This window comes from Macaca thibetana, chromosome 8, assembly GCF_024542745.1.
Source record: "Macaca thibetana thibetana isolate TM-01 chromosome 8, ASM2454274v1, whole genome shotgun sequence".
Taxonomy (NCBI): Eukaryota; Metazoa; Chordata; class Mammalia; order Primates; family Cercopithecidae; genus Macaca; species Macaca thibetana.
This window is the reverse complement of record NC_065585.1, coordinates 76,354,138-76,382,134: the sequence shown is the minus strand read 5'-3', so window position 1 is coordinate 76,382,134 and position 27,997 is coordinate 76,354,138. Positions and strand designations below refer to the sequence as shown.

General features: G+C 40.6%; 1 protein-coding gene and 1 long non-coding RNA gene across 5 annotated transcripts in view; one reads left to right on the top strand and one right to left on the bottom strand.

The window, feature by feature from the left end:
- Positions 1-3: 3 nt before the first annotated feature.
- LOC126960580 (uncharacterized) lies at positions 4-27,343 on the bottom strand. Its single transcript, XR_007728062.1, has 3 exons — positions 27,234-27,343; positions 9,133-9,278; positions 4-305 (listed from the first exon to the last, which is right to left on the bottom strand). It is a non-coding gene; the product is annotated as an uncharacterized LOC126960580 (long non-coding RNA).
- C8H8orf34 (chromosome 8 C8orf34 homolog) overlaps positions 26,084-27,997 on the top strand; it is a 480,177-nt gene continuing 478,263 nt past the window's right edge. For 2 of the 4 annotated variants that reach the window (XM_050800254.1, XM_050800253.1), the window contains exon 1: positions 26,084-27,266. In XM_050800254.1, the coding sequence (XP_050656211.1) occupies positions 26,940-27,266 (327 nt within the window). In that variant the 5' untranslated portion in view covers positions 26,084-26,939. The remainder of the gene's footprint in view (positions 27,267-27,997) is intronic. The other 2 variants (XM_050800252.1, XM_050800255.1) reach the window with 1 other exon arrangement.

Genomic DNA, 27,997 nt, shown 5'->3' with positions numbered 1-27,997 from the left:
GACAATATGGATGAATCTGGAGGAAATTATGTTACATGAAATAGGTCAGGCATAGAAAGACAAATACCACATAGAAACAGAGGGCAGGCAGGATTCAGTGGCTCAGGCCTGTAATTCCAGCACTTTGGAAGGCTGAGGCAGGAGGATCACTTGAGTTCAGAAGTTGAGTGTCATGGAGCATGCCTGTGGTCTCAGCTACTTGGGAAGTTGAGGCAGGAAGATTGCTTGAGCGTGGGAACTTGAGGTTGCAGCAAGCTGCGATCAGGGCGCTATACTCCAGCCCGGGCAACAAAGTGAGACCCTGTCTGAAAAAGAAACAAGAAATAGAGAGTAGAATTATGGTTACCAGGAGCTGAAGGAGGAAGGAGTTGAGGAGATGCTGGTCAACAGATCCAAAGTTTCAGTTAGCAGAAATAAGTAGAGGAGGGCTGTTCTACAACACAGTGAGTAGAATTAACAAGAATGTATTGTATACTTGAAAATTGCTAAGAGAGTAGATTTTAAATGTTCTTTCACTACAAAAAATGGTAAATATCTGTGGTAATAGATATGTTAATTCACTTGATTAGTCATTCCACAGTGTATACATATATCAAAATATCATGCTATATATCATAAATATATACAATTTTTATTTGTCAATTTACAAAAGAAAAAGCAAAATAAATAAGGAACCTTATGACAAAATGCTCTCAAAGAGTAAATCCCATCTCCTAAATACACACAAAATCAACAGGAGGATGGAATGTTTAGGTTGAGAAAATCTGCCCAAAAGACAAAGAGATGGAAAAATAGAAGAGTGAAGATAAGAAAACAGCATTAGGCAAAAAGATTCAACATCATCTAAGTAGTAATCCAGATAATGAGAATTGAAAAAATGTTTCTGAGGAAATTATCAAAAAATAACAGAAGAAAATGTCCCACAACAGGTAGGAAAGAATGTGCCTTCCTAGATTGAAAGGACTATGTGTCTATTATTAGAGTGGACAGCCAGACAGACATGAGCAGGGCAGGAGAAGCCCCCCACCCCATCAGGAATGTCAGGCAATCATCAGGTGCTAGTCAGGTGACTATCAGGTGCTAGTCAAGTGGTTGTTAAACCCTCTAAAATGATAATTGGTCACTGCTGGCTCCAGGGAAAGGCAATCTCCCAATAGATAGAAAACACCTGAAGCTGGTGAGCAGCTGTGTCCCAGTAAGATCTCAAGAGTTAGCTGAGTGTGCTCAAGCATGCACACTAAGAGGCATAATGGTAGAGTTTAATTGGCATATAACCTTCCTCCAGGAACACTCTACTGATAAGGGGAAAACACCTCAAGTGAGCATACACACAACCTCCAGTAAACATACTGCTCATGGGCTCCCTCCCAAGTGCTGGCATGTACATGCGAACAGCTCACCCCAAGGAAGAATCAGGAAAGAAGAGATGCAAAACCCTACAAGCATGCCAACATATAAAAAGCCCAAGACAAGGACTAAATGGCACACTGGAACTCTCAAGTTGCCCAGTGGGCCCTCTTCCAAGTGTACTTTACTTCCTTTCATTCCTGCTTTAAGGATCTAGAACTAGAAGTACCATATGACCCAGCCATTATATACCCAGAGGATTATAAATCATGCTGCTATAAAGACACATGCACACGTATGTTTATTGCGGCACTATTCACAATAGCAAAGACTTGGAATCAACCCAAATGGCCATCAGTGACAGACTGGATTAAGAAAATGTGGCATTGGTGGCCGGGCGCGGTGGCTCAAGCCTGTAATCCCAGCACTTTGGGAGGCCGAGACGGGCGGATCATGAGGTCAGGAGATCGAGACCATCCTGGCTAACACAGTGAAACCCCGTCTCTACTAAAAAAAAACTACAAAAAAACTAGCCGGGCGAGGTGGCGGGCACCTGTAGTCCCAGCTACTCGGGAGGCTGAGGCAGGAGAATGGTGCAAACCCGGGAGGCGGAGCTTGCAGTGAGCTGAGATCCGGCCACTGCACTCCAGCCTAGGTGACAGCGCCAGACTCCCTCTCAAAAAAAAAAAAAAAAAAAAAAAAAAAAAAAAAGAAAAAAAAAAAGAAAATGTGGCACATATACACCATGGAATATATGCAGCCATCAAAAAGGATGAGTTTGTGTCCTTTGTAGGGACATGGATGCAGCTGGAAACCATCATTCTCAGCAAACTATCGCAAGAACAGAAAACCAAACACCGCATGTTCTCACTCATAGGTGGGAACTGAACAATGAGATCACTTGGACTCGGGAAGCGGAACATCACACACCGGGGCCTATCACGGGGAGAGGGGTGGGGAGGGATTGCATTGGGAGTTATACCTGATGTAAATGACGAGTTGATGGGTGCAGCACACCAACATGGCACAAGTATACATATGTAACAAACCTGCACGTTATGCACATGTACCCTAGAACTTAAAGTATAATAATAATAATAATAATAAACAACTTTTAAATAAACTTTCGCTCCTGCTCTAAATATTGCCTTGATCTGTCACTCTGACTTATGCTCAGCGGATGAATTCTTTCTTCTGAGTAGGGAAGAATTGAGTTGCTGCAGACCCCTATGGATTCACCTCTGCTAATATACGTTGGGGCGGTGACTTGGATAAAACTGTGTGGGGTGGGTTTTGTGAGAGCACCAGCTATACTGAGGGAAACTTTGGAGGGAACCAGCTACTAGATGGTTCAATTAGTCTTTCATCCCTATATCCAGGTTGGGCAGTCAATTTGCCCATCAGGACCATTGTGGACCTCCACCAGTTTCCTCTGGCTTCGTCTTGCCCAGGCATAGTTCACCATCTCTTTATTCCTAACACGTGTGCTCATGCTTCACCTCCCCAGCATGACAGGAGACACAGACCCATGGTAAACTGGGGGTATTCCTTCAGTAGACTGGAGAGGCTTTGGGATGCCACCTTGGCTGATGGGTGCTCCAGTCCTCACCTTCATTGCCCCATGGTCCACAGTGGTCCTGATGTGCAAATTAGGTGTCCAACCTGGGTATAGGAATAAAAGACTAATCAAACCATCTAGTACCTGGCTCCCTCCCAAGTTTCCCTTAGGATACCTGGTGCTCTCACGAACCCACCCCATGCAGTATCCGTCATGGTGAAACTGACCCAGTTGTCCCAGAGACAGTTCTTCTTGATAAACATAGGAATTGACACTTTAGGTCTTAAAGCTTAAAACTTATATTTGTTTTATCTGAGTTCCTTCCTCAGGACACAACTTTCAGGCCTCTCAAAAAAATATCAAAGAACTGAAAGTCACCAGATCACCACATCCAGACAATCAGATGCCAGGACCCCTCATTTGTCATGATTGCTTCCTTGCCCCTCCCTAGTTCCTGTTCTCTTACATTGTTACATTTCTTCCCTTTTATATAAACCCCTAGTTTTAGTGGGTCAGGGATATGGAATTAGACTGAGCTCTCATCTCTTCAGCTGCAGCACCTGATTAAAGTCTTCTTCCTTGTCAATAGTTGTCATCTCAGTGCATGGCTTTCTGTGTGGCAAGTAGCAGAACCTAGACCGAACCCCTGGTGTTTTGGTAATAACAGCACCAAAATATGTCAGCAGGGATGAATCCATATTTGTCTGCAGCAACTTGATTCTTGCCTTTTTAGAGGAAATAATTTATCTGAGAACCATAAAGCAAAGTGAGAGACCAAGGCAAGTTTTAGAGCAGGAGTGAAAGTTTATTAAAAGTTTTAGAACAGGAATGAAAGAAAGTTAAGTACACTTGGAAGAGGGCCATGTGGGTGACTTGAGAGATCCAAATGTGCCATTTAGTCCTTGACATGGGGTTTTATATGTTGTCATGCTTCCAGGGTTTTATGTCTGTTCTCCCCTGATTCTTCCCTTGGGATGGGCTGTCTGCACGTGCAGTGGCCTGCCAGCACATGGGAGGCGCCATATGTGCAGTGTGTTTACTGAAGTTGTGCACACGCTCGCTTGAGGTGTTTTTCCCCTTACCAGTCAAGTGTTCCCAGAGGGAGGTCATATACCAGTTAAACTCTACCTACTGTGCCTCTTAGTGTGCATGCTTGAGCCCAATCACCCAACTCCTAAGATCTTATCGGGAAGTGGCTGATCACTAGCTTCAGGTGTTTTCTATCTACTGGGAGACCGCTCTTCCTTGGTGCTGGCTGCTACCGATTATTATTTTAGAGAGTTTAACAACCACCTGACTATCATCTCATGGTTGCCTGACATTCCTGGTGGAGTGGGGAGGTGGGGGACTCTCTCCTGTCCTGCTCATGTCTGGCTAGCTACCTACTTTAACACTATCACAGTGATTGAGGAAAGATATTACCCCTACCAAGACACTTCAGAACCTTGGGACAGAGATGTTATTTGGAAAGCTTCCAGAGCATGGAGTAGGGGATGGCAGGATGGAGTAGGGCAGAGTGGGGAGGGTGGGATGAAGAGGGGGTGGAAGCAAGTTGTCAACAAAAACTGGGGATTGGAATGGTGTTACAGCACTATTGTCAAAAGATGATGGAATTATGCCTTTCACATTCTGAATTATTTCCAATTTAGCATTTTATTATCAAATAGTCAAGTGGTAGGATTATAATAAAACATTTAAAAAGATGCAAAAGTCTCAAAAAAAAAGATCTTTCTTGCACCCTTTGTCAGTAATCCACTGTGATACTCACCTGAAGTAAACTTGTAAACCAAGAAAGAAAGAAATATGAACTGTTTTCTGGGAAACAGGAAATCCGACTTTAGGGTGGAGTGAAGTGAATTCCTGAGATGATGGTGAAAGGAAATCCTAGGATAATGAAGAGAAGCTGGCCCAGGAAGCAAATTTTCCCAGTTAGAGCAAGGGTATCCAAGGACTCTAGAAGGATTCTTCTAAGAAACAAAACAATCACATTTGCTTGCTGTTTATGAACAGGTTGTTGGGAGTTTTATTTAGATGAATGGGTGGGAGTTTGGGCAAAAATCAGTGGAAGGAACATAAGAAAGGAATTAAACAAGCAATAGGACTTGATTAAAGTGAAGCAACGAAAGTGTTACACAAAAAAACGCTTCCTTCATTAATGAGTGTGTGGTTCAGCTATGGATTTTCATATGCAAATCATGATGTCAAATGGAATATTAATCAAAAAATCAATAACTACAGTGGGTAAATATAGGAAAGGGTACATTAGAGAACTCAATCCTCATCTTCCATAGTATGAAGTCAGTAGATACTAATATTGAAAAAACTAAGAAATAATACTCTATATTATCATTGAGGAATTTGATAAATACCATAAAGATGAATTGAACATCATTTCCTCTGGAGATCACAGATCAGGGCTGAAGAAGGAACTAGGGGATGGCTGCTTTTATCATGTCTGATAAAGCTGTTTGATTGTTTAATGAATAAGAAAATACAATTTGAGTGTAGTTATATTAAATAATATCATCAAGCATGTTCTCTATTGTTGAGAAAGAACATTCATTCTTCTAGCTCAAATTGAAACTGTCTTTGCAAAATTATGACAGAAAGAGACATCTGACTCCATCTTGCTTCGAGCCTTAAGAGACTGGCTGTCTTTGTCCACTTCTGCATATGGGCCAAGCTAACTTTGGGAGAAATTTAGTTTGTAGTTTAAATGATAATAGCCCTTCCCAAAACTAAACGGTTCTTATAAAACAAATGAAAGACTACCAAGTCAGGAGGATAAGAGGGGCTTAAATTCTCAATAATCACCAGCCATTATTCTGGAGGTTATAAGTTTCACACTTCCTCCAGTTAATCCTGCAGATAACATCACTGTTGTAGAACCTAAGATTGGCCTTTTCAGATATCTTTTCAGATTTTTGCAATTCTGACAACAGGACGGCCCCACCTAGACTCACCAACCAGCCCTGTGGCTCCCACCCAAGAACTGACTCAGCACAAGAGGATAGCTTTCATTCCCTTTGATTTTATCTCCAACCCAACCAATCAGCATGCCTCCATCCTAGCCCCCTGCCCACCGAACTATCTTTGAAAAACCCCTAGCCTCCAAGCCTTTGGGGATATCAATTTGAGTAATAACTCCATCTCCTGTGTGGCATGGCTGGCCTTGCAGCAATGAAACTCTTTTTTACTGCAATGCCATGGTCAAAGTGAGTTGATTTTGTGTGTGCTGTGGGGAGGAAGAACCCACTGGGCAGTTACAAAATTCATGTCATCAAATATAATAATCTTGATTTTTTTCCAATGGAAAAGTTAAGCCTACTAGTCATAAACTTGTAAGCATAAAGTTAAGTGAAGCAATGTATATTTTATAATAATTTTTTTCATGTAAAAAAACTCAGTGATATTTTCTAGAACTCTTTCTCCTCAAGGAATTGACTTGAGAGTAGTGAAAATATGAAAAGCACACAAGTATAGAATAAATTTTTATGGAGTACTGAGTTTATTTAGAAGAAATGAAATGTAAATATGCTATATTGTGTTGTGTATAGATCAAACAAAATATATCAGGGACATTAGTTGCTACAGGATTGATTTCCATAAAACTCTAGTCTGAGCAGGTCACCGTAAGCTGAAAAACATTACTCTGTCCCATTGCCTACAAAATAAAGCCTAAACTTCTTTCCTTGATGTACGATGCTATCTGTGCTCTACCCTGAACACATATTTCCTAAATAATTTATTGCCATTCTCCCTTGCTGTACCCTTCAATAGAGTCACAGTGAGATTGCAGCAGTTCCTCATAATCAAAACTCAGTTTCTCTCTCCTCCAGGACTTTTCTTTTTTCCTATTATAATTTAAAGAATTATTTTATCATGAAACATAATGCATCTTAAAATTATTTTATATTTAAATTAAGTAAAATCAAATTTAAATATATTTATGTCTATTTGAAACTAATCTTAAAATTATTTTATTTTAAAAATTAAAAAGAATTAAAAATCAACTGTTCATTAACTTTACATCTCTTTTTAGCCATAATCTGATCTTTTATCTTTTAGAGACATCTTCTTGAAAGTGAAGCGGCTTCATCGTCTGGGGTAAATACCCAAGGTTCACTGTCTCACACCAAGGGAATCAAGGATACAGACACACAAGAAATGGTTTTAGGAGCAGAGGTTTATTAGACAAAAGAAAGAGAATGGAGAATAGCTCTCTCCGCTGGGAAAGAGAGAGGCGCCCAAGTGAGACTTCAGTCACGGCAGAGTGCACTGGGTTTTATAGACTGGCTTGAGGAGGTGGTGTCTGATTTATATAGGGCCCAAAGATTGGTTGGACCAGGTGTGATGTCTTTCTTTCCTTCCTTCCTTCCCTCCCTCCCTCCCTTCTTCCTTCCTTCCTTCCATTCTTCTCTCCCTCCCTCTCTCCTTCCTTCCTTCCTTCTTTCCTTCCTTCCTTCTTTCCTTCCTTCCTTCCCTTTTTCTCCCTCCCTTCTTCTTTCCTTCTTTCCTTATTTCCCTTCCTTCTTCCCTGTCTCTCTCCCTTCCTCCCTCCCTCCCTCCCTCCCTCCTTCCTTTCTTTCTTTCTGGATTGTGGGGCATTCTATTTCTTTTGTAATAGCACATGAAGAAGCTGGACACCGCACCCTAATCTTTTATTATGCAAATGTGTTTTCTACTGGGCTGACGCCATGTTGTCTGCTCCTTACTGTACACATGGTTGGCAAGGAAAAGGGAAGATGGAGCCGCCATGTTGAACATACCTGGCCACCAGGTTAGCCTTTTCCCATTGGCACAGCTGCCAGCATTCACCCGTGCGAGCTTCCAGCGTGTTTATCTATGTCTGCAGCTTGATTTTACAGGCTGCTCTTTGTTAGAAAAGAAATTATTTTGATGCTGCTTTTCATTAAAAGGAAAACCTTACCAAGGACTTCTTTACCCTCACTATCTGCTTAAATAATTTATTTCTAACTCCTATATCAAAAGGACTGAAAGATGTTTATTAGGTTTAGTTAGGAGGTCTTAGTCCACCTTAGCAAATGCAGTATCAGTGGAGTTCTAGAAGGTTATACAGGTAACAACAGATAAATAAGAAATTAGAGTAAACACATGGAGATATTTCCAGGCTAGCAGTCAGCACACTTCTGTGAAGGGCCAGATTTTAGGTAGGTAGGTTCCCTCTTTCCTTGCCTCCCTCCCTCCCTCCCTTCCCTTCTTCCTTCTCTCTTTCCCTCCTTCCTTCTTTCCTTCCTTCTTTCCTTCTTTCCCTTGCTCCTTCCCTATCTCCTTCCCTCCTTCCTTGCTTTCTTTCTTTCTGGCTTTGGGGGGAATTCTATTTCTTTCGTAATTAGTCAGTTCTGCCAGTGTACAATGAAAACAGCCATGCACAATACATAAATAAACAGCACAGCACGGTTGTGTAACAGTAAAACACAGATCTGGCTCAAAGGATACCGTCTGCTGACCTTTTTTCCTAATGTCACCACATAAGCCTCTTCCACAGGTTACTTAATTGCAGCATAAGCATAAGGGGCACTATCTTCTCCCAGAAGAAGAGATTAGGAAAAAGGAGATCTGGAGCAGAGGTGACATTGGAAAACATGCTTAAGCCCAATAAATAAGCCAAGTGAGCACAAAGTAATACTATAGTAATGCTAAAATCACAAAATTAAAAATCTAGTCAAATTCTCTAATTCTATAGTTGCCAAAACCAAGGCCCGGAGACAAATGTGACAAAGACACACCTGGGCCACAGTAGGTGCTCAACACATTTTTGATGAATTATTAACTTGCTCAAGGCTGTATCCGTAATGAGAAGCACACCCAAGAATATAATTCAGGTTTTCAGATTCACATGTAGAGTATTATTTTCATTCTGACAGGTCAGCATCCCAGGGAAAGTATTTCCCACGTGTGTGAGCCAGCATGATTATTAACAGCACAGGCTGTTATGCGGTGCTTAACAAACAGCCCCAAATAACCTTTTTCTTTTCTATATAATCTACATACCTATAGGGGGTGGGTGAGGACTCCCCTGATTTTAGTCTTTCAGGGATGCAGATGAAGGAGATTCTATCTCCGCCTGTCCATCTGCAATCACTACTGCAGATAAAGAGCACAATTCAAAGGTCTTGCTCCCACAATCAAATGTTCCACCCTGGAATTGACACATAACACATCCTCCCACAAACCACTGGCCAGAACTAGCCATATGCCCATACCTGATTTAAAAAGGCCAGGATCCCAGGCCAGGTGGCTCATGCCTGTAATGCCAGCTGCTAGGGAGGCTGAGGCAGGAGAATTGCTTGAACTCCGGAGGTGAAGGCAGAGGTTGCAGTGAGCCAAGATGGCACTTCTGTACTCCAGCCTGGGCAACAGAATGAGATGCCATCTAAATAAATAAATAAATAATAAAAGGTCCAGGACTCACAAGGTTCTTCTGTGCCTAGAATAATAGTGAAACCAAGTATTTCTGAATCCCGAATGCTGTATGGTAGAAATGAAACTGCCTTTGCGAAAGTTACAACAGCAAGAAAATTAAGGTGGTGGAGGAGATCTGATCTAGCCAACCCCTATCTTGCCTTTAGCATTCAAACCGCCCTTAAATATTCCTGGGCTTGGGCCAAGCTAACTGTGCGAGATGTTTAGTTTATAGCTTAAGTGATAATAGCCTTTCCCCAAAATTCAGCCGCCTTGTAAAGCTAGTGAGAGATCACCAGGCCAGGAGGATTAGAGGGGCCTGAATTCTGCTAAGGTGTAGATGTAAATGATTGCCAGCCATTATTCAGGAGGTCACAAGATATGCAACATCCCCAATTACTCCTGCAGATAGCATCACTATTGTAGAACTTAAAATTGGCTTTCTGAGATGTCTTTTCAGGTTTTCTGCACCTGTAATGACCAATGGCTCCACTGAGACCCACCAATCAGTCCTGTGGCCTCACCCAGAAACCCACTCAGTGCAAGAGAACAGCTTCTATTCTCCATGATTTATCTCTGACCCATCCAATCAACCCTCATACCTTAGCCTGCTGCCCACCAAAGTATCTTTGAAAAACCCCTAACCTCCAAACCTTCGAAGAGATTGATTTGAGTAATACACATGACATGGCCAGCCTCACGTCAATTAAACTCTACCTTTATTGCAACGCCATGATCTCTGTGAATTGATTTCGTTTGTGCAGTGAGCAAGGAGAAACTTTGGGGCAGTTACAGAAAAAGTATAGAAAAAGAGGTTGATAGATCCACCACATAAATCAAAACAGATTTCTGTTTTGTTTGGTAAGAGTTTTCTTTTTTCTCTTCATGAAGAAATAGAGTAACACTCCCCACCCCTCTGTAAAACTGTAAGTGAGGTCTAAAAGTTTAGTCAAGGAAAATGACTAACCATGTTTGCAAAAAAACATATTTTTTTCAAGGCAGAGTCTCACTTTGTTCCCCAGGCTGGAGTGAAATGGCATGATCTCAGCTCACTGCAACTTCTGCCTACAAGGCTCAAAAGAGTCTCCTGCCTCAGCCTCCTGAGTAGCTGGGATTACAGGTGTGCACCACCACACCTGGCTTTTTTTTTTTTTTTTTTTAATTTTTAGTAGAGAAGGGGTTTCACCATGTTGGCTAGGCTGGTCTCAAACTCCTGACCTCAAGTGATCGGCCACCTGGGCCTCCCAAAGTGCTGGGATTAGTGTGAACCACCACACCCGGCCCAGTTTGCAAACCATTTTTGCAAACAAAATTTTCTAGTCAGTTTTCCAGGTATGGTGTGAAAAAAGAAAGAAAATGATATTTATTAAACTTGCATATTATTAGAATAATGTCCATCTCTCTGTGTATGAGAAAATGCAAAACAGTCATGAGGTAATCACTTCATCCACCACAGCCCCAGGAAGAGAACTGAACTTGACTTTCCTGGATTGAGAATGGGTGCTGGCTGAGAAGGGAACTAATTGCTTATAATGTTACATCTAAATTCATATTATTGTGAGGCATTATCAGGTTTGCTGTATGGGCTGTGTAGCGAACCCTAATAAGTTCATTTCAGTTTAAATAAAGTATATTGTAGGCCTGTGAAGTACAAAATATTAAGGTGTATATGGCATGAAAGGGTGGAAAGAGGATAATGACAATACATGGCACAATAGCAGAATAAACAGTGTCATATGGATTCTTTTCTAATATTCCATTCTTGTGATGGCTCAGATCCCTGAGGCATGGGATTCTCACAGCCTGGACATCCTCGAATATGGAAATTGCCTACTCTAGACAAAAAGAAAGATTTTTGCAATATTTTGCCCCATTCGCCTCTTTGAACCTAGAGGAGCAGCGGGGCACACGTGGCGAGCACAGAGTTTCTGTGATTGAAGCACGGAGCTGGGAGGAGTAAGGGAGAGAAGAGGCTCCTTGGGCAGCATCCTGCCACTGACAACTGGACGCCACCAGGTTATGAGGAAGAACAAGTCTGCATTTCTCTCGTCCTTCTTCCTCATATTTATTCATTTCTCCCTCTTTACATTCCCAACACCCTTGCTCCCAGGTTGTATAACAGCTTGGTTTGAGCAGGGAATTCTTTCCATGATGGAAGGAATTTTCTGCAATGGACACCAGCCATTTTGCTGGTATTCAAAAGGACACAGAGATGCTTTTAGGTAAAAGCAATTTATCATTAGAATCATTAAACGTGAAAAGTAGTGCTATGTTACCAACCTTAGATCGCTGATGCTGGGGATTGAAGGAAAAACCATTACTAAAATATTCACAGAATATATAATATAGGTCACACAAAAATTTATGTCTAATATTCATTATTCCATTTTATTCATGCATCAATTGATTACACAGCACATGCTGTGTGTCAGATACAATTCTAAGCATTTTTATCACTAGTAACTCTTTGAATCCTTACACCAACCCTATTGAATAGGTACCATTGCCATCATCCTCATCTTGCATATGAAGAAACTGAGGCCCAGAGAGATGAAGTATACTGCCCAAAGTCAAAGAGAGTTGGGACTCAGATCCATACAAACTGGCCGCAGAGTCCTCACCATTAATTATTATGCCATGCTGAAGTAATGGTGACTAATGAACACCTGGGAAGAGAGTCCCATAGCTCATCGTAGCTGCTAATTTGATTCTACTTACTTCATGGTATCCAAAATTTGGGGAGTGTTTAAAGAGTGGTCACGTGCTGAAAACACTGGTAGGGATTTAAGGGCCTGGCAGTACAGATAAGTTGAAAACCCTCCAGCTACCAACACCAAGAATTACTCAATAAATTATAACTAACATCCTTATAAATGCAGGGCTGAATTGCTAAGAAAGGCAGAAAAATTGCCTTGGGCCAGAAATGAAGAAGAAACTAAAAATCAGGACAGTGAACTGCAGAGCTGACAGTGTGTCTGCCCTGGGATCTTTATTGCTCTAAGTAACATAGGTGCTGAAACTTAATACTGGTGTACAGATGGAGAGAATTGGGACTGAGACCTGCATCTTCTAGAGTGTTCTTTCTTTGGTATGAGGATTTGGGCAACAGAAACCCTCAAAAGTTGTGGGAAGAATGATAAATTTATACAACTGCTTTCAAAGCAATGTGACAATGCCCGATGGATTTGAACATGTCCATCCTTATGACCAAGCAATTCCTTTGGCAGATTAATACCCCAGAGAAATTCTAGGCCATGCAAAAATTCAGACATGAACAATAATTTTATTGCAGCATTGTTTGCATTAGTAAAAACTTGGAACAGGAGAATGGATAAATGAGTTGTGTTCTAATCACACAATGGAATATGCAGAACAGTGAAAATCTATGTACCACAGACATATATCATCAGGGATAATTCTCAAAGTTTCATTTTCGTGGAGAAAGCAAGACAAGCTGCAGGATATTTGCAGTATTGAGCTGTAGAGGTGAAAAGCGTGTGATATCTTTCTTCACTCCTCAGAAGGGTCCCAGCCAACACTGCTATAACAAAAGACAACAGGAGAAAAGCACACACACAAAAAATGACTTTAAGTTTTATGTGACACGAAAGCCTTTGGAATGAAGATCCAAAGATACAGGAAAAAAATATCCATTTTTATGCTTAGGTTGAATGAAGAATGAATAGCTATATAGAACGGTCATTGAAAAAAAGGGTGTGATCCAGTAGACTGAGATGAGAAAAGCCAGCAAGCCCTGTCCAGATACTTCTTGGCCTCTCAGTGGCATTCCCTCCACCTGGGTATGGAGCAAGAATCCTCTACAAGAGGAGTCTTATGACCTATTATCAGAAAAGGGTAGGTCAGAGAATTCCTTTATGGCCAGCGCCTAGACAGAAAGGTAGGAGGGGAGAAGATTAGCCTTGTATTCCTTGTAGGTTATTCCTTGTATTCATGGCTGACTTGGGCAATAGGGGTTCTAGTTTCTGTGACCTGCGTTGGGGAAGAAGAATTCTGGTTTCTGTGACTTGCTTCCAGGGAGACTCAGGGGTGAGAAGTAGGAGGGCAGGAGAAGGTCAGAGTGACCTTGGCCCTGAGACTGCTTCCAAGGCCCTTCAGATGTTCTTTAGATCAGTAGTCCCCCACCTTTTTGGGACCAGGGACTGGTTTTGTTGAAGACAATTTTTCCATGGACTGGGGAGGGGGTGGTTTCAGGATAATTCAAGCGCATTACACTTATTGTGCACTTTATTTCTATGATTATTACATTATAATATATAATAAAATAAGTATACAACTCACCATAATGTAGAATCAGTGGGATCCCTGAGCTTGTTTTCCTGAAACTAGACGGTCCCATCTAGGGGTGATGGGAGACAGTGACAGATCATCAGGCATTAGATTCTCATAAGAAGCTTGCAACCTAGATCCTTCCGCATGTGCCGTTCCTAACAGGGTTTACGCTCCTATGAGAATCTAATGCTGCCACTGATCGGACAGGAGGCAGAGCTCAGGCGGCAACGCGAGTGACGGGGAGTGGTTATAAATACGAGTGAAGCTTTGCTTGCTTACTGCGGGTCACCTCCTCCTGTGAGTCGCAATTACTAACAGGTCACGGGCTGGTGCTGGTCTGTCACCTGGGGGTTGGAGGCCCCTGCTTTAGTTGGAAGTACTCAGCAGGCCAAAGTACTATACTTTGGATTATTGTTTTTTGAACCCCAGCAAAGTCTAATTCTGAACTGTAGAGGATCAGAAACAATTTTTTAAAAATGTAATCCTTAACCTCAAGAAAGGAAGAAAGGACAAAACAAAAAGGACTTTTAATTGCTCCTCTCACAAATGAAAGCAACACCAGTGTTGGAGATGTAATTGGCTTCCCTTTGGCCCAGCTCCCGCTCTGCACACAGGCAGACAACACAGAGCCCATACACAGCAAGAAAGACAGAGGAGTTCTTACAGAATATTTCCCAAGTACAGGTGGGAAGTAAACTAAGGCAAAAATTACACAGAATTGTGTTTATTTGTCTTGTTTATTTCACCAAAATTCAAATCAACTCAACATAGCTCTCTTTCTCTTCACAGTGCATTTTTGCCTCTTTCTGGTCTCATCCAGTGTCTCCTTTTCTGAAACCACACAGATGCACCTAGTTCCAAACTAATGCATAGTTATTAAACTACGCTTTGCTTTCAAACTTGCATTTTTTGCTCCATTTTGTGGCTCACTAAATGAAAGCTCCTTTTTGAAATCTTTTTATAATTGTGTGTGTGTGTGTGTGTTTCATAACAACATATTTTTTTCACAGTTAAAAAAAAAAATCCAGGATCCAAGAGGACCTTAGAATCAACAAAAGTTAACAATTACTGTTGAATTTTTTTTTTTTTTTTTTTTTTTTTTTGAGACAGGGTCTCACTCTATCTCCCAGGCTGAAGTGCAGTGGCACAATCATGGCTCACTGGAGCCTCACCTCCTGGGTTCATGCGATCCTTCCACATAAGCCTCCTGAGTAGCTGGGACCGCAGGTGTGCGTCACTATAACTGGCTAAATTTTTCTTTTATATGGAGACAAAAACTTGCTATGTTGCCCAGGCTGGTCTCAAACTCCTGGGATCAAGTGATCCTCCCACCTCGGCCTCCCAAACTGCTGGGATTATAGTTATGAGCCATCATGCCCATCCTTGTTAATTCTTAAAATAACATCTTTATTGAGATATACTTCACATACCAGACAAGTCACCTATTTAAAGTGTACAATTGAATAGCTTTTACTGTATTCAGGGAGTTGTGCAACCATCAGCAAAATAAATTTTAGAACATTTTCATCACACCAAACAGAAACTGTAAGCCCATTGGTAGTCATGTCCATTCCTCCACCCTGTTACTGTCCTGCCCTCACACCTGTCACCCTGCGACATCTTCCTGCCTTCCTATCAGCCCTAGGCAACCACTAATCTACTTTCTGTCTCTATAGACTTGCCTATTGTGGTTATTTTATATCAATGGAATCATACAATATGTGGTGTTTTGTGACTGGTTTCTTTCACTTGGTATAATGTTTCCAAGGTTCATCCATGGTGTAGCATGTGTCGGTACTACATTCATTTTTATCACCAAATAATATTTTGTTATATGGACATACCACATTTTATATAGCCTTTTATCAGGTGATAGACATTTGGGTATTTGGATTGTTTTCACTTTTTGGCTGTTATGAATATTGCTGCTACCAACACTCATATATAAATTTTGATGTGGTCACGCATTTTCATTTTTTCTTGGGTATAAACCTAGGGGTGAAATTGCTGGATCACTAAATTAGTCTACATTTAACCTTTTGAGAACCTGCCAGACTTTTTCAAAGCAGTTTCATCAGCAGTTTATGAGAGTTCTAGTTTTTGGACACTGCCAGTGCCGTCTTTTTTATTATGTAGAGCTATCCTAGGGAGTGTGAAGTGGGATCACATTGTGGTTTTGATCTGCATTTCCCTAATGGATAATGGTGTTAGGCATGCATTTGTGTGTTTATTGGCCATGTGCATATCTTCTTTGGAGAAATAACTATTCAGCCACGTTGACATTTCTTAATTGGGCCATTTGTCATCTTTATTATTGAGTGATAAGAGTTATTTATATATTGGAGACACAAGTTCCTTATCAGATACATGATTTGAAAATATTTTCTCCCATTTTTTGATTTTCTTTTCACTTTCTTGATGGTGTTCTTTGCCTGAAAAGGTGTTTATTTTGATGATATCCAATTTATCTATGTTTTTGTCATTTGTTCTTTTGGTGTTATATCTAAGAAAATGCTGTTAAACCCAATGTCACCATGATGTATGCCTCTGTTTTCCTATAAAAGAGTTATAGCTTTAGCTCTTAGATTTAAGTCTTTGATCCATTTTGAGTTAATTTTTGTATCTAGTGTGAAGTACAGGTTCAATTTCATTCTTTTACATGTAGATATCCAGTTGTTTGAGCACAATTTGATGAAAATATTATTCTTTCTCTATTGAATTGTCTTGATACTCATATCTAAAATCATTTGATCATACATGTGAGACTTTATTTCTAGACTCTCAATTCTATTCCATCGATATATATGTCTGTCCCTATGCCAGTACCACACTGCTTTGATTGCTGTAGAACTTAGTAGTAAGTTTTGAAATTGGAAGTGTGAGTCTTCCAATTTTGTTCAAGATTGTTTTGGTTATTCTGGGTCTTTTGCATTTCCATATGATTTCAGGATTAGCTTGCCAATTTCTGCAAAAAAATCCAGTTGGAATTTTGAGGAGAATTGTATTAAATATGTAGATCAAGTTGGGGAGCGTTGCCATCTTAACAATAGTAAGTATTCCAATTCATGAACACAGAATATCTTTCATTTTATCTTTTTTTTGAGACAGAGTCTTGCTCTGTCACCCAGGCTGTAGTACAGTAGCACAATCTCGGCTCACTGCAGCCTCTGCCTCCCGGTTTAAGCGATTGTCCCACACCAGCCTCCCAAGTAGCTGAGACTACAGGCGCCTGCCACCACACAGGGCTACATTTTATCTTTCATTTAGATCTTCTTTCATTTATTTCACCAATGTTTTGTAGTTTTCAGAGAATAAGTTTTATACTACTTTTTTTTTTTTTTTTTTTTTTTTTTTTTTTTGAGACAAGATGTTACTCTGTTGCCCAGGCTGGAGTGCTGTGGCACAAACATGGCTCACTGCAACCTTGACCTTCCAGGCTCAGGCGATCCTCCCACCTCAGCACTGTGCCTTGTCCCCTTCACCCTTCCTCAACCCCCACCTCCCCATGCCCGCTCCCAGGTAGCTGGGACACCAGGAATGCCCTACCACACCTGACTAATTTTTTGTATTTTTCGTAGAGACAGGGCTTTGCCATGTTGTCTGGTCTGATCTTGAACTCCTGATCTCAAGCATTCCTCCTGCCTTGGCCTTCCAAATTGCTGGGATTACAGTCATAAACCACCGCATCTGGTCCATACTACTTTTGTTAAATATATTTCTAAGCTTTTCACTTCTTTTTGATGCTGATGTAAATAGAATCATTTTTTTAAATTTTATGGGATTTTTTTGTTCATTGAATATGTATAGAGATACAGTTGCTTTTTGCATGTTATCTTCTATCCTGCAACTTTTCTAAACTCCTTTATTGGTTCCAATAGTTTTTTCTTTTTTTTTTTTGGTGGATTTTTTTAGGATTATATACACATAAGATCATGTTATTTGCAAATAGAGATAGTTTAACTTCTTCCTTTGCAGTCAGGATGATTTTTATTTCCTTTTCTTGCTTAATTGCCCTGGCTAGAACCTCTAATACAATGTTGAATAGAAGTGGTAAGATGTCATTTTAAGCCTGTGTTTCTCCCAGATTATTTTCTTGCTTATGATTTGTTGTAAGGTAGTAAAATAAAAGAGCTGTGTCTTCTTTTCTTAGGAGCAGTAAAAGAAGAATGAGTGTTGGAAACCACACACTGCTGTACAGTCACTGTCTGAGAAAAGTTAAAAGGGAGAAAGAGTAAATGGTCGCCATGAGCAACAGGAAAGCAAGGAAAGCAAACTGGGGCTCTGGCTCCTCTTTCAGAAACCAAGAGGAGTGCAGAGACTGGTTAAGCCTGAAGTGTGGTCTTGAGAATTAACAATATGAAAGTTTGTGCCAGTTCCTTTTTAAAGTGTAAAGCTGATTCTTTCTAGAATATGCACCAACTTATATAGGATTACCACACAACCAAGGGTATTCAGATCGCAGAAGTTTGGGACGGAAAAAAAAATCATTAAAAACCCTCAAACTTTTCTTGGCTGTTTTTATATAATCCATGCACATCAAAAATCAAATTCATCAATACTGGGTATTAAATGATCTTAATTATAAGAATATGTATTTTTTTAAACTAGGCTTAGGAAGTTTGTGATATGTTAATGTCTTTTTATTGAGTTTGGAAATAAATATGTATCATCAATTTTAAATGTATTGGGATGTCAACAATTACTTTCAAGCTAGATTTTTTTTTTCTTCTCTTTTTTTGATATTGGCATTTGAAGGCCATCAGCTTATTAAATAATAACCTTTTATTCAACTGGTCATTTAAATCTCTAATTTTTCTTAAGTGACAGAATGGTGAAATGGAAGCTATTTTAGACTAGAGATAAGACAAATGAGAGAGTCAGACGTTTTTGTGGCCAGACTTTGCTTCTCTTTAAATTGGGGGAAAGGAAGAGGAGGAAATGTGAATAACTTCTGAAATATCTTCCAATGTAGTCAACAATGACATAGGTAATATTTACTGAGCATTTACTCCTCGGTAGGCATTGAGCTACGTGTTGGCATATTCTCAAGCAAACCTCATAACAACTCTTTGGTAGAGGCCTGTCAGTATTGTTTAATTCTCTGTCAGAGAGAAATGAAGCTTAGAGAGGAACTTGCCAAAATTCAAAGCTGGTATGTACTAGAACCAGGATTCAAATCTATGGAAGTCTATTCTGTGTTCTTTTATGTAATGGTTACTCATTGGTGGGCCCTAATTTATATGGGTAGGCTCTAGTAGCCTAGCATCTGACCCTGGGATGATTGAGGCAGAGGAATATTGTCTCCTGGAGTGTGCAGGTCAGATAGACGAGATGTGACCCTGGACTGGTTATTTTTTTCATCAAAGACGATGCTTCCTGAGTTCTTTGTTGTCTCTAAGAATTGACTGGCTCTGGAAGGGGCAGTCTCCATAGCCAGAAAGGTTTTGAGATACTAAAACGTTATATTCCAGTCTGTAAATTTTAAGTATTCTCCAATATCACTTCTTGTATTCTAAAAAAAAAAAAAAACTGTCAGTAAGAAATTAGTAACAAGTATATTACAATGTGCAAACACCTTTTCGTGTTGTTGAAATGTATGAGATTGATCAGTTAAACAGCATTATTAACTATGCTTCTAGATGCAAATACCTTTGAATGTAAAACCATTACAACAATAATATAAAGAAATTGAAGTGTTACTGGATCCTGACAAAGAGTCTCTCCTTGACCATACTTTAGTCAGGCTCCTCTTAATACTCTTCTCAACTTGACTTCAACTTTTGGGCTGCTTTATCCATCTCTGCATTGCCCAGTTTTAACAAAAATTCTGCTAAATTGGTTTAGCCACAATCCCCCACTTATCCCTAATGTTTCCTCTTAAAAATTTTTCATCCGATGTCTTCTACTCTTCATTTTGGCTATGAAGTCTCACTTTTTCTTGTTGTGTTTTGAGCTGAGCCCAATCTCTGTCCCTTACTGCAAAACCCCATAGCAGTAGTCCCCATATTTATTGCAATGGTCCTGAGTAAAATCTACTTTACATTTTAACAAGTGTCATGAATAATGTATTTTAAACGTATTCAAAACAGTAACAATTGAAACTGGCCCTGTGTAATAAAATAAAATAACAAATATTTTGGAATCAGACTGATTTGGATTTGAATTTTGGCTTTTCCATCAACTAGTTAGGTGTGTTATTGAATGCTATTGACCTCAGTTTTCTCGTCTGTGAAATGCAGAGTGAATTGTAGGCAATCATGGGTCACACACTTGTCAGCAAGTAACTGACCCATATTTCAATCTCAAGTTTCACACCAGAGCCAGTTCAGCTGTTTTCGAGAAAATTACACTCCAAGTGAGATAAAAATGTCAAAGGGCACCTAAATATCAGCACAAGTTCTGAACAAATGCAAAGAAAGATAATTTGTTCTGGGGACCAGAGAGAACACACTTTAGAAAACTTTTATCATATATTTCATTCCATAAGATGCCATTCTGTTGCTGCCTAATTTTAATTTATCATTGGAGGGAGACTATTTTGAAATTAAATATCAGTGAAATGTATAAGATTTGCCATATTTCCTTGTCCTGTTTGAATCCTGAAATATTTTTACTGTCATTGCTTTATTAAAGACATGTGTTTAATATGATGTCATTTTATTAAAGCTAATGATTGAAAAGGAGAAAAAAATGATTTTGTTTTGATAATACTTCTGGCAAATCACATCATATGAGTCAATATGCATTGAGAGTGGAAAATAACCATCCTAAGATATATAAAATCTTGGGTTTGGTGGCAATGATTTGGTATAACAATATGCCTAGGAATATGAAGTGTCAAGGGTAAGCTATTACAGACAAAAGAATGTTAGAATATTTTTTAGAAATTGAGTGTAGCAGAAAACATTTTTCATCAACTTCAGTAGGAAAGTGAGTTTGTCTTTAGACATCACAATTGTGCACAAATATTTCAGGCTTAGGCTGCAAGATAAGTGAAACTTCCTTTAAAAAAGACAGGAGGGAAGGAATAAAGGAAGAGAAGGAAAAAGAAAAAGGCAAAAATGACAAATTGAAGAGGAGAGGCTCAGAGAAAGACATAGACAAATCAATGCTGTTATCTTACTGAAACATTTACTACATTTAAGTACTTCAAAAATACTTAGGATTTTTTAAAACAAAATTAATTATTCTTCATTATGCATATATAAAAGGAACTTAAGTATAAATGACTGGGAGAACTTGATTATGCCTCTGAGTTACTTAATAAATTACCAGTATTTAATTCATTCATTCTTTCTTTAATTTGTTCATTCTTCTGTCTCTCCACTCATTCATCCATTCATTCATTGAATATTTGGTTTCCTAATCCTCCCAGACAAAGCTAGTAAGTTTAGTTCCTGGTTTTTATGACCCCATCATAAATCTTTTGTGACAGATATATAATAAGTAAGTGTAGTTCCCTGACCTTTGTGGAAACTTAGCATATCCTTGGACATCACAAAATTATCTGTCTCCCAGGACCGAGACTAACTGAGGGTTGAGGGGTGGGTCTTATCCATAGGTAATGGGCTAACAACATCTGCTTTGGAAGAAGAGGTTTGCTGACTACTTTAAGTATTATAGTTTCCAGGGTGTTTTTGCAGAAAGCTAAGTCATCCTTCTATTTTATTTTATTTTTAAAATTTAAATTTCCTCTAGGTAATTGTGGTTCCACTAATTGTGCTAAAAGTACCTTTAACCCTTAGTGCAGAGGTTGTTGTGATGCGTTTCATTATGACCAAACATTAGCTGGCATTTACAGAGATCTGAGTTTGAAAATAGGTCCCATGTTGCTTATTCCTTGATAGTGAGACTAGAGCAATAGCACATCCTGTCCTAGGCAGAGTGTCGGGCTCCCCAGGGTGCACACTAAGTAGCACTGTTTTGCCTTACGACATCATCCTTTGTTTGCTTAGTTGCTCTTATTTCCTCCTTCTTTTTAATAAATTCAGTATCATGTTACAGTATCCTATAACAGTTTTCATGGCTGAAGGTTTGTATTTTTCCTTCCAACAAAGACTCTTGAAAAATCAAGACAATATGCTCTCAGAAATTATAAGCAAAAAGTGTATCAGAGATAATAGACTATGGTCAATTAATATCAAGGGTATCTATATAGTCTGATATCTACAGACTTCTTTTAAATGATTCATAACAACAAAAATTAACATGTTATAAAACATATTGACATAAAGTCTTTTAGATGGAGATTGCTTATATACAGTCCACATATTAAACAATTAAAAAATAAATACTAAAACCTAATAAGTAAAGGTAGAAATTAAAGGGATAGAAATGTAATTGCAGAAGGCCGAATGGCAGGATTTCACAAGCTGGCACCATTATTTGAGCTGTCAATTTAGTAGATCCAGTAAGTTGATATTTTCCACACAGTTAGAATCAGGGCAAGGCTCAGTGCCTCATGCCTGTAATCCCAGCACTTTGGGAGGCCGAGGCAGGAAGATCACTTGAGGCCAGGAGTTCGAGACCAGCCTGGGCAATATGGTGAAATCCTGTATCTACAAAAAATACAAAAATTACCTGGGTTTGGTGATATGCACCTATAGTCCCAGCTACTCAGGAGGCTGAGGTGGGAGGATTGCAAGAGCCTGGGATGTCGAGGCTGCAGTGAACTATAATTGTGCCACTGCACTCCAGCCTGGGGGACAGAGTGAGACTCTGTCTCGAAAAAGAAAAAAAAAATCAGTTCCAAGGTGGTTGATTAGCTATTATTCAAACTCACAAGAGACAACATATTCATTTAGTATGGAGCCAGAAAGTTACCCTGCTATCCGCTACCCATACTACGTCCTTTCCCGTACCCACACACTGGGGAAGTCGAATTAGTCATCAAAACGCAGCTTGCTCAGAACTAATTCAAAGCAAAGGGAAGTGGTACTCTTGCAACCTTGGTAGTGGGGATTTGGGAGTTTAATACACCACTGGGGTTCAAGATACTCTACTACTTACTAGCTATGACCTTGGGCAAGTTACTTACCTGGTAAGCGTCTCAGTTTCCTCATCTAAAAAAAAAATGGGGATAATAGTAGTACCTACTTCATGATGTTGTTTTGAGAATTCAATGAGTTGAGGGAGTGTATAAAGTGCTGTTATCAATACCTAGTACATAGTAAATGCTGTGTGTGAGTCCATTTGCATTAGTTGTGAGAGGCATTTCGGGCAAAAATGAAGAAAACTAACTCTCTATGTGCACCTCCCTTTTACGGCCAGATTATTCATATGTGCTGGGTTCCTTGGAAAGATAATTTTCCCTTTTTGTTACAAAGTGGCAAGGTGAAAGAGAAACAGAAAGAGGATAAGCATGCTTCAGGGATAGAAGTCTAAATTCAAGAAATCCATATAGAACATCTCTGCTCTCTGACTTCAATATTTAATTAATTTCAATGGATTACATTGCTAATACTTCCTAACTGGGTCAACTGGACTTCACCATTGTTCCCTCATCTCTCTGAAACCTATCTGTGTAAGGAGCTGTGCAAGGTGTCTTACAAATGGAGTTGGACAACGGCTTTAGTGCATTCTATAAATTGGATTCTGTACATCTGTAAATTATGCTGACAGGCACTTCTATAACACAATGAGGTCAAAACAGTCTCACTGAAAATGGCCTTTTCATGCTGTATTCAAGCCAAAAATGGGGAAAGCATCATAAAGGTACCATCGCATATGTGCAGGAAAAAAAGTTGATAAATTCAATCCAAGACAATGGTTACCTTTCAGCCAATATTAAAGGGACTATGTAATACAAATCTTAAAACACACAGTAATAGGATCTTAATTAAAGATATTTTATGAAGAACCTAACTATGTGAAAATATACTGTGTTACACGCTGTAAAGTATAAGAAAATTATTAAGATACAGTTCATGATTTTAGAGAGTTTGCAGTTTAAAAGAGGGACCAAAATATGCACGCAATTGACTAAAGGAAACAAAACAGAGTATAAATGCCATGAGTCAGAGGCAAAGTTTAGACTGAAAGAACGTAGCTGGATTGAATTGATATTCTAAAATTCAATTCATTCATTTAATTGCTGTTTCTGAAGTATGTACCATGTGCCAAGTCGTGAGACATAGCTGTTCCCACAAAGGGGTGCTAATATCTATAAACTCAAATTTTTGACTAGTTTCCAGGTTACAGGGTAGAGAGGGGAAATAGCTTCAGCTTTAGAGTTAGAAAAACCTGAACTAAAACCTTGTCCTACCAATGATAAATTGGGTGACTTGGGTAAATAATTTGTCATCTCTTAGCTTCATGTTAGAAATCATAGTGTCATCTTTGATTTCCTCCTCTAACCTCACCCTTCATTTACTTAATGAACACATTAGTCCTTAACTATGTCTGGAATCCATCCCATCCTCTTTAACCCTACATCTTAAGTCCTAACAATAACCCCATCATTTGTTACAGATTCTGTAGCCTAACGAATCACTTCTCATTATCCACAAGATGTAAGTCTATCATTCTTAACAAGGCATTTAAGACTCTCAATGAGCTGAACTCTGCTTACATTTTTAACCTCACATGATAATAATACTCCTCCACATGCACTTTACATATCTTTAACTACCAGCCTGTTGTGTGTCTCTGTGCCTCCGTACATGCGATCTTTTTTTTTTTTTTTTTTTTAAAGAGATAGAATCTTGCTTCGTTTAGGCTGGAGTGCAGTGGTGCAATTACTGCAACCTCAAACTCCTGGGCTCAGCAGATCCTCCTACCTCAGCCTCATGAGTAGCTGAGACTACTATTTTATTTTTAATAGAGACGAGGTCTTGCTATCCTGCCCAGGCTGCTCCCAAATTACTGGGCTCAAGTGATCCTCCTGTCTTGGTCTACCAAAGTGCTGGGATTACAGGTGTCAGCCACCATGCCCAGCATCTAATGCCATTATTTATATATATGCCGATTGCCTCAACAAGACTAAGCAACTGAGGACAAAGACAAAGCCTTTCACCTTTGAATTCTCAGTCTTAACATAATGCCTGCCATTGAGAAGCTATGCAATAAATATTTATTGTAGTAATGAAGTCATGTTTAGGGATAAGTAGAAAGAACCAAGAAGTGCTTTATGAAGGAGGTAATATTTAATGTTGAACTTGAAAAGCTTTGAAAATATTCCCTGAATTTTAAATGTGCAATTTGGGGATGCTCAGAGTTTTAACATACATAAGTGGGTGTGCACATCCTCATGATGCTCTTCTTTCTTTGTCTCTCTGTCTCTCTCTTTCTTCCTTTCTTTCTTTTGACTGAGTCTTATTGTATGGCCCAGCCTAGAGCAGTGGCGCACTCATAGTTCACTGCAGCTTCGAACTCCTGGGCTCAAGGGTCCTGCTGCCTCAATTTACCCAGAAGCTGGAACTATAAGTGTGCACCACTATGCCCAGCTAATTTAAAAAAAAAAATTGTTTTAGAAATGGGGTCTTTTTATGTTGCCCAGTCTCGAATTGCTGGCCTCAAGTGATCCTTCCACATAATTGGGATTACAGACATGAGCCTCTACACTTGGCTTAATTCTGTCTTTAAAACGCACACATTTTGCCAGCTGAAGCTTTGTCTCTTCTATTCAAAGCCCTAAGTGCAATAGTCTGAGCATGGTGAAGACTTAATAAGTATCTTTATTTCATTTAAAGAAGCATCCTCCTGATGCCTCTTTGAAGAAAAAGACTCTTGATTTCAGGAAGGGTACCATCTTGGTGCCTTATGTGGTATCAAAAATAGTAGGCTTTTTAGCTGGGTGATAGATGGCCTTCCTTATGGCTCTACACTATACCTTTTAGCAAATAGAAATGTTGGTATTCACTCTGTTATTTAATTTATCCTGGACATATTAAAAAATACGTAAGTAAATATACCTTCGAACCACAATGGAAAGCACAAGGCAACCCTGGGCACCTCACTGTTGTTTAATTTAACTCTCCCTAGGCAGATCATATGAGTCCAATTTAAAAGTATTAATGTGGACATCTTTCCACCCTGGATCATGTCCATTTCAGGTTATCAGGGATGGTTAAGCTCCTAGCTATTCTAGCAGATTTCTTATATCTTAATATAGGAAATTAACAATAGTTCCTGGGATATTCCACTATTATCTAACTATTACATGTTTCCACATATTTAAAATACAGAAGGAAAGCATGAACACCAATAAAGAAACTATGAGTAACAGAAATTCAGAACACAGTGAAGAAAGAAAGAAAATATATACTGCTGCAGTCAGCTTTTAGGAAAACTATTTCCATCATTCTGAACATCATATTTATTAAAAATAAATCTAATTTTGGCAGCATATCATGATTAGGAGCCAGGGAAATCGTCATTGGGACCTCAGTGTTGTGTTTCACAAGAAAGAGAGCTCTGTGAGGAAGCCTGGGCTATCTGCAAATCTTCGACTCTGAAATCCCTGCATAATAAGAAAGGTATTGGCTAAATTCGAGCAGCTCATGCAGTATCTAGAGGAAACATTGTTAAGTGGGATAGTGTGGCGTCTAAGATGCAGTTATAGGTATACAGACATGACTCAAGGAGTGGATTAGGAAGGCCAACTTCGGAGGGGAGGGCTGGCTCGCTCATTTCTCTTCTCCCTGTCAAATGCTGAAGGGCTGGCTCCAGCCTTTGAGCGCCCGCACTTTGGGAGTTTTCAGCTGGGTTCTCAGGCTGCATTCACCCGTCGACTTGCTCCAGGCCAAGCCAGATTTTGAAAACGAAGGCAACTTCTTTTTTCGCGGCAAACCCTTGAACCCACGCACTTTCTCACAACTCTGGCCTTCTCAACCCCTGCGCTAGTGTAGGCAGGGCAGAAGATGCTGAGGAGAGGCTCAGAAGGGGCGGTGGGGACGATCGCCTTTAGAACTGCATTTGTAGCTGCCAAGGAGTAGCCAACAAGCACCAGATTTATGTGCACTTTGAAAGAAGCACCTTCACCATTGGCTTTTTAAGCGGCGCTGTCGCTAGGGAGCGGCTGGTAGAGCGAGCAGCCTCGGGAAGAAGCCCGGGCTGTTTGTTCCCGTCACCTGGGAGAGCAGGCACACACAGTCGCGCGCGCACGGACACACACACACGCACGCACAGACGCTGGCGGCGAGTTCGAGCCCCGCGTCCCCTGTCCGCCCGCGTGCGCCCCTCGGCACGGCTCGCCTCCCGCCCCCTGATTCCTGCTGCTGCCGCCCAGAGGAGAAAGGAACCTCTGCCTCGAATTTCCCCACTGCGCCGGGCGCTGCGGCTAGCGGCGAGGGTGGACGCGAGGCGGAGAACGCGATGAATGAGTTCTCCCCTAGCCTCGGAGTTGTCTGAGTTGGCGGCGCTGCGCCCAGGCTTCCGGCTCTCAGCGCCCCACGCGCGCGTGGCTCCCCGGGCTGCCACTCACGGCCGCGGCCGGGGCCAAGCCAGCCACGCAGGGCAGCCGAGGCTCCGGAGCTCCTGTCCCGGCCCCAGTCCGGGTAAAAGGAGGGTTGTCCCCAGCGGAGGCGCACAGCCGCGCGTTCTCCCCGCACTCTCTCCGCGGTCCCATCTGCTCCCCATGGCGTCTCATCCGCAAACCCGGATCCAGGCTTACCTGGAGAAGAACAAGATCGGTCCCCTGTTTGAGGTAAGGCGCTGTGGAGGAGGGTAGTCCCGTTGTCTTTAGGGGAAGGGGTGCAGTAATGAAAACAGAACACCCCCCACCCCACCCCTCCCAGGGAAGGAGGGCTAGAAGACGAACGCGCGGGAGGGGGCGCCCTGGGGTTCACTGGCATTCGCTCTGTCCCGGCCAGGTGTCCTGGAACGCGGCCGGGCGGGCACTTAGCCAGTTACCTGAACACAGACAGGTGAGCTTGGGAGAGCCCAGCCTCAGCCTGGCAGCGGAAGTTTGAGCCCTCTGACTGTCGTGCACCTCTCAGCCACATGTTCAGTACCCGGGCAGGCTGAGGCAGGCGATGCATACGGATGCACACACTCAGACGGTGTTGCACATACACACTTTCTTTCTTGAATTCACGCTGTCTTGCGTGTTCGTGTTGGATTTTCTTTTTTCTTTTTTCTTTTTCTTTTCTTTCTTTCTTTCTTTTTTTTTTTTTTTTTTTTTTTTTTTTTTTTTTTTTTTTTTTTTTTTTTTTAATGAGGGCGGTAATAAAACCCGAAAAGGCGGAGGAGGTGCTTAGCAGTTAATACGATTAACTGGAAGAAAGCTGAACTGGTGAGGAGTAGGCTTCAGTAGGTGCGGGCGTGATGAATGAAACTGGCAAACTGAGAGACTGCTATTGGTCACTGGACGAAAGGAGAGGCCTTTGCACTGCAGACCCCACATGTGTTAGCAGGAGAAAGGGACAGAGAAAGGTT